General features: G+C 44.0%; 2 protein-coding genes across 2 annotated transcripts; one reads left to right on the forward strand and one right to left on the reverse strand.

Moving 5' to 3' along the window:
• Positions 1 to 1021: 1021 nt before the first annotated feature.
• On the reverse strand, positions 1022 to 12716 carry NUF2 (NUF2 component of NDC80 kinetochore complex). Its single transcript, XM_036387922.2, has 13 exons — positions 12594 to 12716; positions 11515 to 11589; positions 10559 to 10635; positions 10336 to 10397; positions 9372 to 9469; positions 8598 to 8671; positions 7299 to 7395; positions 6306 to 6368; positions 5529 to 5666; positions 4516 to 4656; positions 3571 to 3746; positions 2055 to 2190; positions 1022 to 1803 (listed from the first exon to the last, which is right to left on the reverse strand). Exons 1-13 carry the CDS (start codon positions 12714 to 12716, stop codon positions 1654 to 1656), a joined length of 1410 nt encoding a protein of 469 aa, XP_036243815.1. The 3' UTR covers positions 1022 to 1653.
• A 1676-nt stretch (positions 12717 to 14392) lies between these two features.
• Positions 14393 to 17389, forward strand: LRRC52 (leucine rich repeat containing 52). Its single transcript, XM_036388289.1, has 2 exons — positions 14393 to 15190; positions 17130 to 17389. Exons 1-2 carry the CDS (start codon positions 14572 to 14574, stop codon positions 17387 to 17389), a joined length of 879 nt encoding a protein of 292 aa, XP_036244182.1. The 5' UTR covers positions 14393 to 14571.
• The last annotated feature ends 1366 nt before the right edge of the window (positions 17390 to 18755 follow it).

Raw genomic sequence — 18755 nt, forward strand, 5'->3', positions numbered from 1 at the left:
AGAAAGATTTAAAAAAAAGGCAAACCAAAAAAAAGAATATTTTGACAAACACTGCCCTCTTGAGGGAAAGGGAGCTGTATTGCCTCAGCAAAACCACTCTCCCTTCTCTGCTCTCCAGGACACACTGAACTCCCCCCACTGCCTTGCCATATGGTTCAAGGTGGGTCAAGTTTTTGACAAGCAGCAGTAGGAATCAATTCACACCTAGGAATCAATTATGTGTAGATAAATCATTCCTTAGTTATGATTTATAAGTATTCTAGGTACAAATAAGCAACAGTCAAAGCACAAGAATCTATTAGAAATACAAAAACCTGGAAATCAAGTTTTTCTTTCTTTCTTCATGAATTGCAGCTTTTATTTTACCCAAAATCTCTGAGACCAGGGTCCAGCCTGCAGCTTTTTCTTTGTCCTGCAAATTCCTCATCACTGGCATACACAAGCATCATCTCTCTAGCCTAAGGATCTTGATCTGCTGATTGGAATAATCCCCTGCAGTATCTGTTGGAAGGTTTTGGAATCCCTCTCCCCAGCCAGTTTCTGTAAGGAAGGAGATGCTACTGCAATATTTCAGAGTGCACTGGGGGCACTCAGGGACAGGGTTCAGTGCTGGAGGGGGCAGTGCTGGGTTAATGGCTGCACTTCATCTTAAAAGGCTTTTCCAACCTAAACAATTCTGTTACAGTGGGAAAATTTAAAAAAAAACCCTTAAAGCAAAACTTTAGAAGGGTTTGATGCTTTCATAAGAGCTCTAGAAGGAACAAACACCTGCCCTCCCCTAAGTGACCTGCTAGCACCTCTAGAGATGAGGAATTAAAATTTTAAAGCTGGCTTGAATCATCCTCCTTTCATCACAAAACACTGCTCATGGCACACATTCCTACAAATGTACAGAGCAACATTTTTCAGCTGAAACCTTATGCCAAGTCAGACCCAAGAGAAAAAGGGTTAAATACCTTTATATCAACCAGTGTAAAAATTAACATTTTATTTTTTCCAAATAATGAAAACCGCTCACAAGTTAAGGTACAAAACATCAATCTATATTTAAGAGCATCCTAACACAGACTGATGAAGACAGATGAGGGTTCAATGCCCCACAAAGCAGACACAATGGGTTCAAGCATTGAGAAGGAGTGTACTGTTAACTAAAATGATATTAAAATGGTACTTCTGAGTGTTTACAGTTCCAAATATTTATGATGAGAGTAACTTGGCATTTAGATGGATGCTACAGCTCTGCCAGGATTTCATCTAAATTGAATAATGGTGGTGGAGCATCACCTGTTACTGACTTATCTTGAACATTCAAGCCAGACCAAGGCACCAGGTGTTCCCAGACCAAAATCTGCAGAACAGTTTCTACAAATGCAGGGTTCTGTCCAAAACATTGAGCAGTTTGGTGATAGCAACACTTGCAATATTACCACTAAAACCAGGTGCAGACTGAAACACCAGAAATTGAGTGTTTTCTTATCCACATCAGCAAGTTCATGACATCAGGATCAGCCTGGAAAGCTAAACGTGTTCTGACATGGTTTTGGAGAAAGCTGGATTGGCCTGGAATTATTATCCCTCCCATGCAAAGCAGGAGCCCTTGAGTTCAGGTATGAGCACAAACACAATGAAAATAGAACACAAGTTCAGACAGGCTTAGGAAGCATTTACAGAAGATTGAATACTGAGCAGCCCTTCCCTTATTTCATCAATTTTTTCTGCTCTTGAGGCTGCAGAAGTCTTTACTGCCTTAAGGAGAGATTCATGACACTTGTCCAATACAGCCTTCAAAATTAGGTGTATTTCCTGGAAAGAGAAAATAAAGGGGGAAAAAAAATCCATCAGCAAAGTTAAATCTTGATCAAGCACCAATGTCAAGTGAGTGGTCTGGTGGACTCAAATGATTTCAAGGGTGTCTCATCCATGGCTTAAGGAGCAGCATTCAGCAGCATTAAATATTCACAACACAGAGGGGAGGCTGCTTAGAGGATCACTGCACTGTCCACACTACAACAGGAACATAAGAAGATTTTGGGGGGTAAATAAAAAGTGCTCACCTTGGCTTTTGTTGCTTTTTCTTCAGCATCATCCTTCAGCTGCTCAATTTTGTCCTTTTTCTGTTTGATTTCCTTGCGAATGGCCATAACTTTGTCATACACAGCACCCCTCTTCTCCTGCACTTTGTTAAAATGCCTAAAGGGGACAGGAAAAAAAGTACTGAGCTCATTCCAGATGCAACTGAAGCCCACCACAAGCAAACCTTGCATTTTATGAGCATAAAACCAGCAGCTTCCAGATGCAATGATATATATAGAATTTACTTTCTCAGAAATTCATGTGATTTTTAAACTAGAACAACTTAGGTACAAGAAGTGAAGCTCATTCTTAGCAGGAGCCCATATGCACCTTCCCACCTCAAGGGAACAGTCAGGACATTTCTTTTCACCAGCAAAAACTCCTTTCTTCAATCAAGGTTACCTCCCTTCCCCTCTTGCTTATCAAAGCATTTAATTTTATCACTCAAGGGAAATACCTGATACATTAAAAACAGAAATAGGAGCAACTTTTGATGAAAAGGAGCATAAGATTATGTTGCTCTCATTGCTAAATTAAAAGCTGCTTCTCACAGAATCATTTAAGTTGGAAAAGACCTCTGAGATCAACCTATGAACACCCCCTTGTCACTTTGACCATGGCACTTGGTCTTTCCTTGAACACCTCCAGAGGCAGTGACTCCACACCACCCTGGGCAGCCCATTCCAATTTCTGTCCAGAAATTCCTCCCAATGCCCAACCTATTTTCCTTCCAAATACTTCATTTTAGCTGGTACAATACACTAAGTGCCATTCTGCACACAAACCTCAAGCCTGACTAAATCTTACTTGACTCTCCCATCCATGTGCAAGCAGCTCCCTTCCATCACAGCCAAGAATGTTCCATATTCCCTTTCCTCTCTATCTGTGTAGATGAAAATTGTTTAAAAATCAATTTTCTCCCTAAAAGCTCAGCACTAAGCTCACAGTGAAGCCAGGACCTTCCAGGGCTGTAGTTTGGTGCTGCCTTCAGCATATGGGAGGAAGGAAGAGGGGCTGAGAGGCTTTGATCAAATGACACTTTTCCTTTTGTTTTAGAAGCATCATGTCAGGATAATGCTCCTCTGAGATGCGAGCCCCATTTCCCCATGGGTCTTGAACATCTTTGATAATGAGCAAAAGTGGCAAGGGAAATTATGAAAAATTCATGAAAGGCAAATGGGGCTTTGTTGAAGTCTGATAAGTTGGAAAATTATCCCAATGTGACATTCTCTTTAAGAAGATAAAAGAATCAAGAATAAGCATTATAAATTAAATTAGTGCTCCAATAAAAGAATTGCTGTCAAGTCACATTGCAATTATTGATTTGAGACCCCAAATCCCTGCCTGCAGCATTCCTGGTCTTCATACAGAGCTGTCCCACACTGCTCATTTTCCCCTCAGTGCTAAGCTGTGTGTTTGTAGCAGACATGGACTTTGGCAGCACATAACAAAGACATAAAGCAGCAGCAGCAGGCAGAAACATCAACCCCTCCATACTCGAGCACGGTGCACTTGTGCTGCTCAATATCTTCACGCATCTTTTGGAGCTGGATCTCAGCTGTAGCAAGCTTCTCATGTTTTGCAGTCACCACTCTCTTCAGGGACATTTCATCTGTCTTGGCCTTTTTCAGCTCTACCTGAGAACTCTCAAGTTGGTCCTCCAGATTTCTGGCCTAGAGTACAGAAGTATAGAAATAAATGAAATAGAAAGAAATTAAATGGGGACAGGAAATTATCAAGACAGCATACTCTGTAAACGTGCTAAGATTACAAGTAGCTGGCTGCTTTTTGAAGATTTGATTGCCAGCTCTTTCTCTGATTATAAATACATCCATATGGACAAGGTCCCCTTGCTCAGGATGACTTTCAGAAGTGACTTTGACTTCTGCTCTAGCTTTTTGCCAAGCCTCATTTGAACACATGCTATACAAACACCCAAAAAGACTCCATAACATTTTTGAATTGCTCCTAACAACTGCACTCTCCCAAAACCTAGTGGCAAATAGCAAGGGACTGTATTGTGACAAACATTTCATCAGAGAATGTCTGGCTTAGCAATATTAATAAATTTAAAGGCACTTAAGACATGACTCTTCCTGATGTAACAATTTTTTATTCTTAGTTTCCACTCTCAAGGCAGAAGAAACTCGATTTCACTTTTCTTTTCCCATCATTTCCTACCAACAACCCCAAGACAGCTCCAACTATTTTAGGTCAGGTTTCTATGGCAACAAAGCCCTTGACTATTCAAAGTGGTCAATAGCTAGTGCATAGTACATTAGCTAGTGCCACCCAGCAAAGCAGCAGCAATGTTTTACTGACATTTTTAAGAAAGAACTTGGAAACTTCAAAATGTCATTCTTTACAGTGAAAAGGAAAGAGGGGAACATTGCTTAGACATCAAACTCTCCCCTAACAGGATATAATTTGGATAATACAGACCTCTGATGATACACTGGCCAGTCTCTCCACATTTTCTCCCTGTATTTCCATCTTCTTTTGGTACAACTGCAATTCCACTTGGCATGATGGCAGAACCTCAACTACATCTCTATAACCTTCATATTTCTCAGTAACTTCTTGCTTTAAAGAGAGAAAAAGACTATCAATAAACAGCTTTAGAGTTCTTTTATATAGAATTAAAGCATATTGAACTTTGGACCCTCCCCTCATTGTTTAAAGACCTAAGAAGTAATATTTAAGAGGTGGTGAAATGAGCTCTTCATAAAAAAATAAAAGAAAGGCATTTATTTGGAAGCACAGAAATAAAGGTGACATACAAGTGTTTTACACTGAATTAGTCAGTAATCAGCTTTTTCCAAGAGCTTTCAGAAAAAAAAAAAAAAAAAAGCTGTGCAGTGAAGAAATTCTACACTGGTAAAACAAGAGTTATGTAAAGCTTCGTAGCCTGAAATTACAGCAATTGAGTTTACACCTTTGGAACAAAAATAACCATCAGAGGCAAAGTGCAAACCACTGAAGTGAGCAATCTCAAACCACAAAAATGAGTGGAGATTATAATTTAGAAAAGAATAAATAAATCTAGGTGGGAACTCAGTGTTCAGCATAGTAGTGAAGACAGCCATCGATTCCAGAAACAGTGAATAACAACAGAAGCATTATGAAACACATGTTCTAAATACAAAGATATTTGGGAGCTGACAAAATATTGTCTCCTCTGGAGAGCAAACAGCCAAACAGATTCAAGAGTTCAACACCTGATTTTACAAGTGACTGCAATTGCTTTTCAAAGGGAAAAAAACAGCCCATCAAAAATACAGCATCACCTCTACCACAAACCTTCAATTTTCTGAGGCTGTGATTTCATTTCAGACCAACCACTGTCCTGCTGGTGTTTTACCATCACTCAAGAAGCAGCTCTAGATGATGACAGTCCAGTAAAACATGCTTTTTCTAACAGAACACCTCCTTGTGTGGACAGAGGACAAGCTCACCTTAGATCTCTTTAATTTCTTAATAGTCTCTTTCATCATCTCGTTGTAACTTTTCCGTTCTTCTGGACTCTCCACAATTTTGGATTTCAGCTGCTCTTGTTCTTCTTTCAAAGTAGCCAGAGACACTTTGCACTCATTCTAGTTAATGACACAAACACTTTCAATATTAGTAATTAGGTGAACAAAGAGGAATTGTGTAGCAAGGTTTGCCATGGTCTTATGACTAGACAGGTTCTTTGGTGTGTAGTCATTCCTCATTAGGAAGTTCTAAAACTAAATTCCTCTAACCAGCATTAACATTCCAAATCAAAGCAATCAACAGCCTATTTTGCTTCCTACATTTGCTTAAAGGGGTGCAGAAGAACAGCAGTTAACTGGTGTTTTCCACCAAGAGCCTGCCAGCTAATCCTAGAATGGTTTGGGTTGGAAAAGACCTCCAAGATCCTCTCATTCTAACCCCTGCCATGGGCAGGGACACCTCCAAGCCCCATCCAGCCTGGAATACTGCCACAGCTCTCTCCCTCAGAACTCCTGACCTAGGGATACTGAGGCAGTGACTGCAACATTCCTGAGCCAACTCTGTCACCCTGGGAGAAGAGCAACAAGTTCAAAACCTCCTGTTGTGCCTCATTAGCTCACTCTATGCAGGCAAGGTAAACCCACAGCACCTCAGAGGTCCAGATTTCTAGTGACTTAATTCCAAGAATAATCTGATCCTAGAAAGAGAGATGATCTCTCAGTTGATCTGCAGCCAGCAGCACACAGAGGTGTACTCACCAGTTTTTGGGTTCTCTCAGCAATATCTGTCTTCTTTTGAGAAGTCACTTCTTGCAAAGCTGTCTGAAAAAAAAAAAGCACCAAGCTTTCAACAAGCATCTCTACAGCTGGTACCTGCCTTATCCTTCTATCATAGATCTGTCCACAGGAGAAATCCCCCATTTATGGGTTCTTTGGAATGCCACAACCAGCAGAAAAAAAAACTGCAATCTGTAAGATTTCAAAGACAGGAAAGGAGAATATTGTCACCAAAACCACTGGAAGCACTAGGGAGGCAGCCAGCAGTGGGTAACTAGGAATAGGGATAAGAGATTGGCCATCCCTATTCTTATTGACCCTGGCAGCTATTATACACCTACAACTTTCTTTGCCAGGGGCTCTCCTCTTCAGGGAAAAATATAATTTAACATAAAGTCCCAAATAATAGTCAAGCACAAGGTTAATAATGCTAATAACAGAAATATGACTTGACAAAGCAAAAAAAATCCTGACCATAGATTATTATTTTCTTTCTCTCAAAGGAGCTGAAAAAGTTATTTATGAGACCTGAGAGGCAAGTTTCCACTGCTGAAAAGTTACCCCTGCAATTAACCCCATTCCTTCTGCCAGGCATTCCCTTGGGTGACCCTTCTTAGGCCTCATTTCTTGCCATGGCCCACCTCCAGTTCCAATTCTTGGAATTCAAATGGAAAACAAAGAGGAACATTCCTGTGTTCCTGTTTGGAAGTGTGATGTGCATCTCCCAAGACATTGCAGAAATGCATTTCAGAAAAAGACTCAACTATACTTTTGTATTCCCCAAGTCTGATTTAAAGCACATTTCACATTCCTCACAGTGAAACAAAGAGGGCTCCAACAGCATTTTGCTAAAATGGCCATTGCTTTGAATCAAAAAAGTCCCTTTTATCCACTGAGTTGGAGGGAAGGGAATAAGATCAAGAGAAGTGAGGGGCCCACAGCAGGTTTTCAGAGAAACACAGAACAAGGCCCTACTTGTTTCCGCCGATAGTCCTGCCTCAGCAGCTGCTCCAGCTCCCGAATGCTCTCTGTGAGCTGCTTGATCTCTGCCTCATGTTCAACTGGGACTGTGCTGAGGGAAAAATAAAGATATTGGGCAGTTTCAGCATCATTATAGTCCAGTCAGAGTACAGCAGATAAAACAATCACTGTCTCCACAGAGTTTACAGCCAGTAACTTCAGTAATCAGAGCAAGACAGTCTCAAATGAATATATCTTATTTCCCTTTGCTTGTAAGATTTTGCAGTTGAAGCAAAATCTAAAGAGCTATTTTGGCAAGAAGTGGCACAAACATAGAGGACTAAGTTTAAAGATCATGTTAAGCAAAGCATGAAAGTACAACACTCCTACCAGTTTTAGGGGTGACTTTCATTTATAATATTTGCATATTACCTGTCATATAAATAGTTTATATTAGTGTAGGCCTATCCCAGCTAGGGAGCCCCTGTGTAAGCACACACCAAGAGCAGCTGTCAGAAAAAAAAACCACTTTGTTTTGAAAGCTCTCTTGGAAACCAGCCATTTCTTCATCCTATTATCCACAAGCAAAAACAAAACTTAATGGTGCAAAGACACAGGCAGTGGGGCTAAATGGCCTGAAAAACAGAGATTGTGGCAAACATGTCAAATAACTAAGGAAGACAACTTTACTCATGTATTAAGTTAAAGATGAGCTTCCTCTAGCTGTTGAAGGGATAAAGACACATCACTAAAAGCTAAGTAAGAGCAAAAAGTTCCAACCTAGTTCTCCACATACAAATACAGAATTCCCTCAATGCAACCATACACTGTAAAAGTTTTTGGGGTTTTTTTTTTTCCTCTGCCAGCAGGAAATAAATCTCCTCAGCTCCCTCTCATCAGACTTGTGCTCCAGAGCCTTCCCAGCTGCACTGCCCTTTTGTAGACACACTCAATGTCCCTCTTGCAGTGAGGGGCCCAGAGCTGGATGCAGCACTCAGGGAGTGTCACAGGGGGATGGACACTGCCCTGGTCCTGCTGGCCACACTTGCTGATACAGGCCAGGTGCCACTGGCCTCCTTGGCCACACTGCTGGATCTCGTTCAGCTGCTGTCAACCAGCACCCCCAGGGTCTCTCCTGCTGGGCCACATTCCAGCCCCTCTTCCCCAAGCCTGTAGCTTTGAACCAAGTTACTATGACCCAAGAATGGGGCTCTGCACTCAGACTTGTTTAGTCCCACAGAACTGGCCCACTGATGCAGCCTAAGCAGGAAAGGCAAGCAGTGCATCTCACAGGGCTTTACTCCACACACTCACTTCAGTTTCTCCAGCTTCAGTGCTGCCTCCCGATTCACAGCCTCCAGGTGTTGGTTTTTCTCCATAGCTAATTTCTGCAAGTTAAATATTTAATTTTAGAGAAGTGGGCTTTTATTAGAGCCTTGCTCATCGTTATTTCACATGAAATGCACCATCTCTCAACTACTGAGACATTCAGAACAGAAGCCACCTACAACCCCACTTTTCTCAAAATGGTACAAGGTGTCAATCCTGCACTTACCAGGCTGAAGTATCCAATAATTTATTGTAAGGGAAAATAAATATATGTAGATATATATATTTATACACACACATATATATCCACATATATGTACATATATACACACATATATATAAAATATAATATAATATAGATAGATTATGTATATAAAATATAATATATATAAATATAATATAATATAGATAGATTATGTATATAAATATAATATATAGATTATATATATAAAATAATATATAATAATATACATCAAGTAATATATATAATATAAATGATATATATGTATATATATATATATATTATTTATAAATATATATATATATATATAATATTTTTCCCCCAATATATTGGAGGAAAAACCCTTTCAGTAACACCCAAAGTAATAATCAGTACCTTCCTGAATTACTTGGCTACATTTAACATCCCAACATGTTAAAAAAACCTGAAGTTAAAGCACAGTCTTCATGCTCCTGGTTCTAGGTTAATATTAGTTATATTTTTATAGGTATCTGGGATAAATCAGCACCTAATCTTACATAGCTCTGTTGCAGCTCCAAGTAGGCCTCACGCCGGAATTCCCTGAAGTTCACAAAGTTGAGGATGCCACTCAAGAAGCGAACTGTCCTCTTGGTCTCTGAAAGAGGAATTGCAAGAGCTCACTGAGCTGGTTTCCAAAAGCATTGCAATTGCTTCCAAAAAGTTGGGCCAAGTGTAATTCAAAGAGACAGAAATTACAAAACACAGTCCAAATTAGTTCTTCCCCCACTCAGCTTGCAAAGATTTCAGACTACACAAAAACCAGCACCCAGCTGGTTACCAACACTTAGCAATTCTGTGTAATTTAACAAATGAATAGTGGCACCTGGGAGAAAAGGCTGTTAACACACAGCCTCCCATTCCAACAGAAGCCAGGGAGAAAGAGTGTCAATCTTGAGCTACAGCTCTGAAGAGAGAGCCTCTCTGCAGCTATCAGCCAAACTGAAGGCAGCAATTTGAACTGCAGGGACTTTCTGTCTTTATTCCAAGCAAACTTTCTGAAAGATGATTACAAAAGCTTTGAATGTCTTAGACAAGACAGATCCAGAAGTGAAAGATTTCTTCAGAGCAGCATTTTCCAAGTTGTCTGTGTTGTGGCAGAATCACAATTGGGTATTGAAAGGAGTGGAGCACAGGCATAAGAAATCCTAAAGCATTCCAGAGCTGTCAGGGTAATTTTCATCCCCATCTATTATTACACTGTATAAGTATGTCACAGCCCATCTCCAGACCAGCAGTTCAACAGATTCACAGCATTCAAAGCTGCCCTCAGTTACTGACCTGCACCAGGCCACATCAGGAACAAGAGCTGTCCACTAGAAGCAGCTTGTTTAAGGGTCAGAAGAGCAGCCAGAGGGACAGTTCTCCACACTAGACACCCATTTGGCTATGCCCAAGGAGAAAAAGCACCTGGAATACCAAGCAGCACCCAGGAAACACAAGGATTACAAGGCACTTGCTTACTTGGGTTTAAAACATCAGCAATCTGGAAGTCACTGATCCGGCACATGGGCAGCAAGCGCTCCCTGCAAGGAGAACAAAACACAACCTCAGCTGAGAGACTGTGACTCAGGTTCTGTGACCATGGCTCTGTTCTTGTCCTGTTCCCATCTGCTGCAAAATAGATCTTGTCCTCTCGTCCCAGAGCATCTGCCCAGCAAGCACAAGGCAAGCATCTTCAACTTACATGTGAATATACAAATTGCAGACAGGTAGAAAGCCTTCATGGATCTGTGGGTACATTATGTCAACGTTGAGTGGCATCTAAAGAGTAAAAAGAGTAAAAAGAGAGTCAGTGCATAAGTAGAGAATACTTAAAACAAAAATTATGCAGCATTTTCCACAGCATAAAATAATTAAAAACACTGATGATGATCTTCCCATCCACAGGGAAAGCATATTAGAGGCTGAAAAATGTCAACAAGGTAATTAGCACACTATTTTAAGGGTCAACTTTGGCTGGAAAAGCATAAAAATACAATAATAACTAAAACAGCAACATTACAAACTCTGGAATTGAATCTAAACTCTGTTTCATTTTGTTCATGACTTGTGCAGCACAACATTATACAGCTACCAGCAAGCAGCTCCTTCTTTAAACACCCCAAAATTGACACACTCAGCTGCTTCATGGAGAAGTCAGGAGGAGAATGTAGTGGCACACTATCCCCTTTCTCTGACATTTTAAACCTCACAGCACAGTCTGGCAGCTGCTGGCACTGCCTGGGAAGAACAGAGTTACCTTGTGCACATAATACTCTTCCCTTTCAGTTTATCCAGAAAAGCCATGAGACAAAACCATTTATTCTCACTTTCAAGGATCAGTTCTTGACTACCAGAGACAGTAAGTAAATTAACTGTAAGTTAATGTAGGTATCAGCCTCTCCTCACTTTTCTCTGAGTTAATGGAGGAGTGGAGATGATCCAATATAAAAAACAACATTTACATTCTTTCCAGACCAGTCCAGCCTCCTCTAGCAGGAGCCCAGTATAGATTTTTAAGGGATGGTGTCCCTCCAAAAGCTTGCCCACTCCCTCCTGGACCTTACAAACATTTCTGGCACCCTGAGCATCCCAAAGAACAGGTAAGGCCAGTATTTTTTTCCTTTCACATCCCACCACCCCTGCCACAGGCAGCCCTACCATGTAGGCGTGCTCCAGTCGGATCCCACACACTTTCTGCAGGATTCTCAGGTAAATCAGGTGTAAAACTTCAAGCTGCAGGAAGAGAGGACATGAATCAGGATTCCATATGTTTGATTACTCAAGGCTCCCAGGCCAGGCCATGAAAGCATTCAGCTTTTAACACATGAAGGCTGAATTCACGACAACCAAGTTTCACTTCCAACATTTTTTCAGTTCAAGCATTACTTGTTGATAATTCAGTTTCAAGGGGCAGCAGTCAGCTTGGGCAATTACAGCCCTGACTGTGTGTGTCTGGCATTGGTTTTCATTACACTGCTGCTTGCTGAACAGTTTCCAAACCAAACAATGCCAAATAACCTAAAAAGGTCACAGAAATGACAAACCTGCAGCAACAAGTGCCCTTCATTAGATTATTAAAATTAAGATAAAAAAAATCACTTACAAGCCATACGATTTTTCATTTATAGCACTTATCTATGATCAATTTTGCTTCTTAAAAACCATCTAAACAAGCAGGGCCAGACCCCCCTCACCGCAGGCTCAAAAACAGGCAACAACAGCACCAGGAATCACTCAGAGGCATCAACTCCGCTTTAAAGCCACTTTTCTTCACTCACTAACACTAAATGCTCAGAGCGATGAAACGGGGTGAAGCAGGGAGGGGTTTAAAAGCACTAAATGGATCCGGCAAGGTGTTGGAACTATTCTGACCCAGTTCCCACGGAACTGGGGAGGACAGGCCATGTGCTGCTTAAACCTGAAGTTAAAGCACAATCTTCATGCTCCGAGTTGTAGATTAATATCACTTATACTTTACAGGCATCTGGAATGAAACAGCACCTAATCTTACATAGCTCTGTTGTAGCTCCAAGCAGACCTCACGCCGGAATTCCCTGAAGTTCACAAAGTTGACACCACGGCGCTTCCCGGCGAGGCCCGAGGAGAGCCCCGAGACCGCTCCGAGCCCACCCCCAGCCCGTTCCACCCAACCCCGCTGTCACTCGGGCCGGCCCAGCGCGTCCGTCCCATATGGGAGCCGGCGTGGCCCGGAGCAGCCCCGCGCCCCCCGCACGCACCCTGGGGTTGCCGAACACGTCGCCCTTGACCAGGTTGCGGGCCTCGGCGCCCTCCAGGATGTGCGAGCGAAGGTAGCTGATGATGTCGTCGGGGCTGTAGCGGGGGAAGGTCATGGTCTCCATGGCGGCGGCGGTGGGGACGCAACGGCGGGGACGCGGCGGCGGCAGTACCTGCGCGCCTGCTGCTTGAATCCTCCGCGCCCCACCCCCGCCCCCTCGCTGACCTATCAGAGATCGCATCGTCACTGGGAGGCGGGGCTCAGCGCGTTCCCGCCCTCTCTTGGCCTATCAGCGGCCGCGGTGTCGTGGTGGGCGTGGTTTGTCAGGCCCCGCCCCGGCGCGGCCGTTGGCCGTGAGGGGAAGGGCGGGGTGAGGCGGCTGTGTCCCTCCGGAGCCGTCAGGCGGGGCTGGCAGCGCTTCTAGAGGAGTCATAAAATCCCTGGAAGGAGCGTTAAAGTTCACCTAGTTTTCCGTCTGATATGAGCAGGGACACTTTCCACTATCCCAGGTTGCTCCAAGCCCTTTCCAACCTGGCCTTGGGCACTTCCAGGGATGGGGCAGCTACAGCGTCTCTGGGCACCCTATGCCTCATCACCTTCCCAGGGGAGAATTTTTCCCTAATATCCACTCCAAACCTGCCCTCTTTCATTCCCCCTTGTTCTTTCATTATCTGCCCATGTAATGAGTCACTCTTCCTCCTTTCCAAAAACCCTTTAGGTGAGGTCTCCTCATAATCCTCTCCAGGCTGCGCAGCCCCAGCTCAGCCTGTCCTCACACCAGAGTTGCTCCAGCCCTCTGAGCATCTTCATGGCCCCTCCGGACCCGCTCCAGCATCTCCACATTTTGTGCGGAGATCCCCGGACCTGGACCCGCTACTCCACATGGGATAAAACCTCGAGCCAATGCCAGCCCAGCATTGCACAGGACTCTTGCCTAACCAGTACCACCCCTTGCAGTGTGACACTGTGAAAAACGCCAATTTTTTTTTTTTTAATCTTAAAAGTTTAATTGTAATAAAATGGTTCTGAAAATAGTAATATAATTAGAGTAGTAATATTAATTTGGACAATTTGGATTAGGACAATATGAGACAATAGAAATAAAGAGTTACACACAGTCCGGGTACCTCTTTCTGGGCAAAATAAGCCCGAAAAAGGACCCACGTTAACAGAGGATTAACCCTTAAAAACAATAACCTGTTACATATTCATACACCTCATCCATGATGCATAAATTCCATTCAAACAAAGGATTCTCACTGGTCAGTGTCAAATCCTCTGAATCCTAATGGTGTCATCATGGCTGAGCGAGGCGGGAAGAAGTTAATTTCTTCTGATAATGGAGCAATAAATTCTTTTTCTCTGAAAGATTCAGGTGTCCTGTGGCTGCTGCCTTACTGCGAGTCCTTTCTTTAGGAAAAAAGTATCTTACATAGCATAGTTTCTATTTTAATATTTTGTTATATCGTAAAACTATATTTAACACACCACTTAAGAAAATTAATACAGCATAAATTTCTTACATAACTTTCATAACATAATAATATTCATTTTAATATTTGCAAAAAGCCAATCATAAAAGACGCATTTTTCACGACATTTCTGATAAAGTTTAGGCTGTTCACGCTCTCCCTACAAATTTCTGATGCTCCCACACCATGCACAGCTTCCCACACCTCCACCCAGCTGGAAGCAGGCCACCAAGGTCACAGCAGTGTCCCTGAAAACAGGCAGCTTCTGCAAGCCACTGACACCACGGAGGTGTCACCTGGCACCGAGTGTGAGACAGAGACGCTCCAGCCACTGTTCCACACTTGCCCGTGTAAAAGCCAGGCTCGGTTTCCAGCCGGGCACTCTGCCAAGGGCTCAGGTGAGCCACAGAGCTGGACACCTCCTTGGCATGGCTGGGAGGGCAGTGCAGCTGCCATAGGACTGCTTGCAGTCCATGAAGGGCTAAGCGGCCTGGAAGGTCTCAAACCATGTCCCCTTCAGGTAGCCCACGGTCCCTGAGCCTCGTGCTCCTTCTGGGGATGGCATCCCAGGGGATCAGCTGTCCGAGCAGGTGTAGCTGTCAGTACCTGGAGGTGAACTGCACCGGGCAGCAGCTGCAGGAGTTCCCTGTGGACATCCCTCTGGACACCAGGCAGCTGATTCTGGCAGCAAACAACGTCTCGTACCTGCCGCCAGTGGAACTGAGCTTCCTGGCTGATTTGGTCTATCTGGACTGCAGAAAGAACCTCTTGGGGGATGACCTGGATTTCACTTTCATTGGCGTGGCCAGGCTCGTCTATCTGGACCTCAGCTTCAACAACCTCTCCCAGGTCACTTTCAGCACCTTCTCCCACCTCCTCAGCCTGGTGGTACTGAAGATCTCAGACAATCCCAACCTTGTGGCCATTGAGAAAGATGCTTTTGCCAACAACACCTGGCTGAGGCACCTGGATGTGAGCCGGACAGGCTTGACCTTCCTGGACACCAGCACCGTCCGGGACCTGCCCAACCTGAGGCTTCTGGGGCTCAGTGACAACCTGTGGCACTGCAACTGTTCCTTTTTGGATTTCATCACCTGGATGATAGAGAGCGATGTGCATTTTCCAGGTGAGGGCTGTGTGAGCACAGATGTGTGTGAAACAGAGAGAGCCCTCTGTTCTCCTTCCCAAAAGTTCAGTTCATGGGGCTGTGCCACTGCATGCCATTTTCTGCTGTCACACAAACCAGGGATGGCGCAGCTGGGTTACACACATGACAAATCCCTCTTGTTCACATCCTAAGCCGGGGAGGTGTGGTGTGCAGCTGGGACACTGCTGCTTCCCTAAAACACCTGGATCCAGCCTCAGGTGTTCCTGGGGGCACAGCACCCCATGGCTGCAGCACCAAGAACGAGGAGCCCCACACAGCTCCAGGGAGATGAGCACTGGGAAAATCATTGCTGTGAATTTCCTGCCTTGTCTCCACCCCAAAGTCAGCTGTTGCTCTTCATATTGAGAGATTCTATAACTGGGCCTTGGAGAGGCTGAGGCAGGGCAATCACCAGTTCCCTTTCCCATAAAAACACTCGTCCCAAGGGTGATGTTTTGCTTTGCAGCTGCAGCACATGGACTTAGCTTTTCCATTCTGGAAAGAGACACAGCACAGCACACATGAACAAGAAAAGCTTTGGTTTCAGTAGTGCAGGGCACAATGATGAGAGAGAGATGCAAGAGAGAAATTGGTTGAGAAAGTCTGTCCACTGAATAAGAGAAGGCTACAAAAGAGCACAAGGGGAAAAAAGGGAAGGGCAGCTGGAAGCTGGTGTTAGGACAGAACTGAATTAAAGACGTCTCAGGGTCTTTATTAGGTGTAGTAAGCTTCTTCTAGACAATAAAGGGTTTCTTTTTCCACATACAGGCAATTATGGGACAGTGGAATAAAGTACAGCTCTCAGCAGTGAGATTGCAGATAACCCACTGAACCCTGCAACAGGAGAATAAAGCTCATTGCAGGCTGTTGGGGAGGGGAGGAGTAGGAAATGCAGCCTTAAACTGAGGGTTGTTCCAGGCCAAAGGGATACTGGGACAGAGCTCTGGAATCTGCTGCAAGCAGACCCCAGCCTGGCCTTTAGCAAGGCTCCTGACCTTCAGAAATATCTGTGCAACAGAGTTTTGACACAAAGCTGCCCAAGCTTGGATGGATTTTGGTGACAGAGAGATAAAAGCTCTTCAGTTTTACTCGGGGCCAGTATCAAGATCAACATGAACAACATCACTCAGCCATATACAAAACAGTGTAATGCAATAAAAATTCCCCTCCACCACTCTCCCATTCCATCCCATGCATGGAGCAGTGCTCCCTTTCCCTCAGGCTCTTCCATCCTGTCCATCCAGGATGTCCCCACCTCAGTGACCGTGTCTGTGGGGCTCAAAACCTGCAGAGGATGGCTGGGGGCACACCCTGCACCACATTGATCCTTCACTAACTTGAAAGGGAGCAGGCAGCATCTGTTTTATCACTGCAGATATTGCAATATGACAGGGTATGGTTGTTATTTCAGTGGAACTGAATCATTGATGAGTTGCCTCACAGAGCAGGTAAGGCTGTGCCTGACTGCAAACCACCCTCCTTGTCAAACCCACAGCAGCCTCATTATTCCAGCATAATTTAGGCTGTATCACTTCAGAAGGTGTTTGAGATTTAAAAAAAAAACCAGCAAAAACAGGTGCTCTTATGTGAAGATGAAAGTGCTCAATCAGCAGAGATGAGGAGGGCAGGGACAGCAGTTTGCCACAGTGGCATAATCCAGTGGGCAGTAGAATCCTATGGAGCCAACACTGCAAAAAATATTCTGGCAACCTGGGAATTGTGCTTTGGCAAGGGTTTAGCACAGGTTTGGTATGAGTTTGGCTGTCAGATTTTACCCAAGCCATGGGGGGGGAGGGCATGAAGTCTGCAGCTATTTTTCAGGCCTTTAGCAAGCCCCCCATAATTTTTCTACCAGCACTCCTATTCATTAAATGATGATACAGGCTAGAGAGTCCTGCTTCTGCTCATGTCTCTGCAGATGCTGACAACATCACCTGCTACACCCCAGCAGGGCTGCGTGCCCTGAGGATGCCAGCAGCAGAGGCACAGCTCCACTTCAGCTGCCTGACCCAGCTGCACAAGCAGGATTATGTCTTTCTGGGCCTCGTTGGCTTCTGCATATTCCTTGCTGGCACCATGGCAGCCTGGCTGGCCGGTGTCTGTGCTGTCATCTACGAGGCCCATGCCTCAAAGGGAGAGGAAGAGGAGGAGGAGGAAGAGGAAGACACAGCCACTTAGAATCAGCCCTTCTGAGCTCCCATTGTGGGAACTAAAGGCAGGACCTTCCTGCCTGATTTCCCATGTTGTCCCACCCTAGATTTTTTTTTGTTGGTGGTGGTTTTTTGGGTTGGTTTTATTTTTTTGGGTTTTTTTTTTTTTGGTAAGTGAAATAAAACTGCAAGAGAAGGAAGTATCTGAGCTCACTTGCTGTGCTCTGGTTTCACTTGCTGTTCTTTACCCAGTCTTCTACCACTGGGACTCAGGATATTGGCAAAATATTCATTTTGGGCAGGTGTGAGAGGTGTGCACAGTGCCAGGCATTTCCACCTCCAACCTACCTTGGGACCACAGAACAGTAGGAACATAAGGACTGGCTTGAAAAGGTACTGAAATATGGGAGAGGTCCTGGCACTGTGCTGTAGCCAAGGAGGTCACCAGGCCCTTCCTGGCCAAAAAACCCAGCAGGGCTTACAGGGATCAGCCTACACAGCTGGAGCCCCAGGGAGTTACTGGATTATTAGAGCCCCAGGAAATCCAAGAACTTCCAGCTTTGGAAAGGCAAAGAGATTAAAACCAGGACTTTTAGGAGCCCAGGATCCCACTGGTTCTTCCTTTCTTTCTCATTACACTGGTGACAGCAAAAGAACCCTCTGTGCTCCTGCAGTGCAGCCAGACCGCCTGTGCCTCCACCGTTGTATGAACTGGAAAGTCCAGCTCTGCTTTTGTGTCACACAGTCTTCAACCTGGAATGTTTTATAAAGTAAAAATATTGCTTACACGCTCTCCAAATATTCTTGGAAAGGGGTTGTGTGTCCATACCAAAGTGTCAGAGTTACATCCACAGGGAGATGTAAGATCCTCGTTACCACCAGCGCTGGGAATTGCCAAGGGAAGTATCTGCTTACATGACTGTGAAAAATGTCAATCACTTGGTTTTAAAATTTTAAAAGTTTAAGGATAATAAAATGGTTATAAAAATAGCAATATAATTAGATTAATAATAATTTGGATAATTTGGATTAGGACAATATGAGACAATCGAAACAAAGAGTTACAGACAGTCCAGGTACCTTTTTCTGGGCAAAATAAGCCCAAAAAGGACCCACGTTAACAAAGGATTAACCCTTAAAAACAATAACCTGTTGCATATTCATACACCTCATCCATGATGCATAAATTCCATTCAAACACAGGATTCTGTCTGGGCAGTGTCAGCTTCTTCCTCTGAATGCTGATGGCATCTTCATGACTGAGCAAGGCAGGAAGAAGTTCGTTTCTTCTGATAAGGGAGCAATAAATTCTCTTTCTCTGAAAGATTCAGGTGTCCTGTGGCTGCTATCTCGCTGTGAATCCTTTCTTTAAAAAAATATCTTACATAGCATAG

This window comes from Molothrus ater, chromosome 9, assembly GCF_012460135.2.
Source record: "Molothrus ater isolate BHLD 08-10-18 breed brown headed cowbird chromosome 9, BPBGC_Mater_1.1, whole genome shotgun sequence".
Lineage (NCBI taxonomy): Eukaryota > Metazoa > Chordata > Aves > Passeriformes > Icteridae > Molothrus > Molothrus ater.

Excerpts from the sequence above, each read along its gene's own strand:
- NUF2 (XM_036387922.2), bottom strand. The coding sequence starts at position 12,716 with ATGGAGACCATGACCTTCCCCCGCTACAGCCCCGACGACATCATCAGC. Across the intron at positions 8,672-9,371 it reads TGGAGCTGCAACAGAGCTAT|AAATTAGCTATGGAGAAAAA; the intron begins GTAAGATTAGGT and ends TTTAACTTGCAG. Across the intron at positions 7,396-8,597 it reads CTGAAGCTGGAGAAACTGAA|CACAGTCCCAGTTGAACATG; the intron begins GTGAGTGTGTGG and ends TTTTTCCCTCAG.
- LRRC52 (XM_036388289.1), top strand. The coding sequence starts at position 14,572 with ATGTCCCCTTCAGGTAGCCCACGGTCCCTGAGCCTCGTGCTCCTTCTG. Across the intron at positions 15,191-17,129 it reads GAGCGATGTGCATTTTCCAG|ATGCTGACAACATCACCTGC; the intron begins GTGAGGGCTGTG and ends ATGTCTCTGCAG.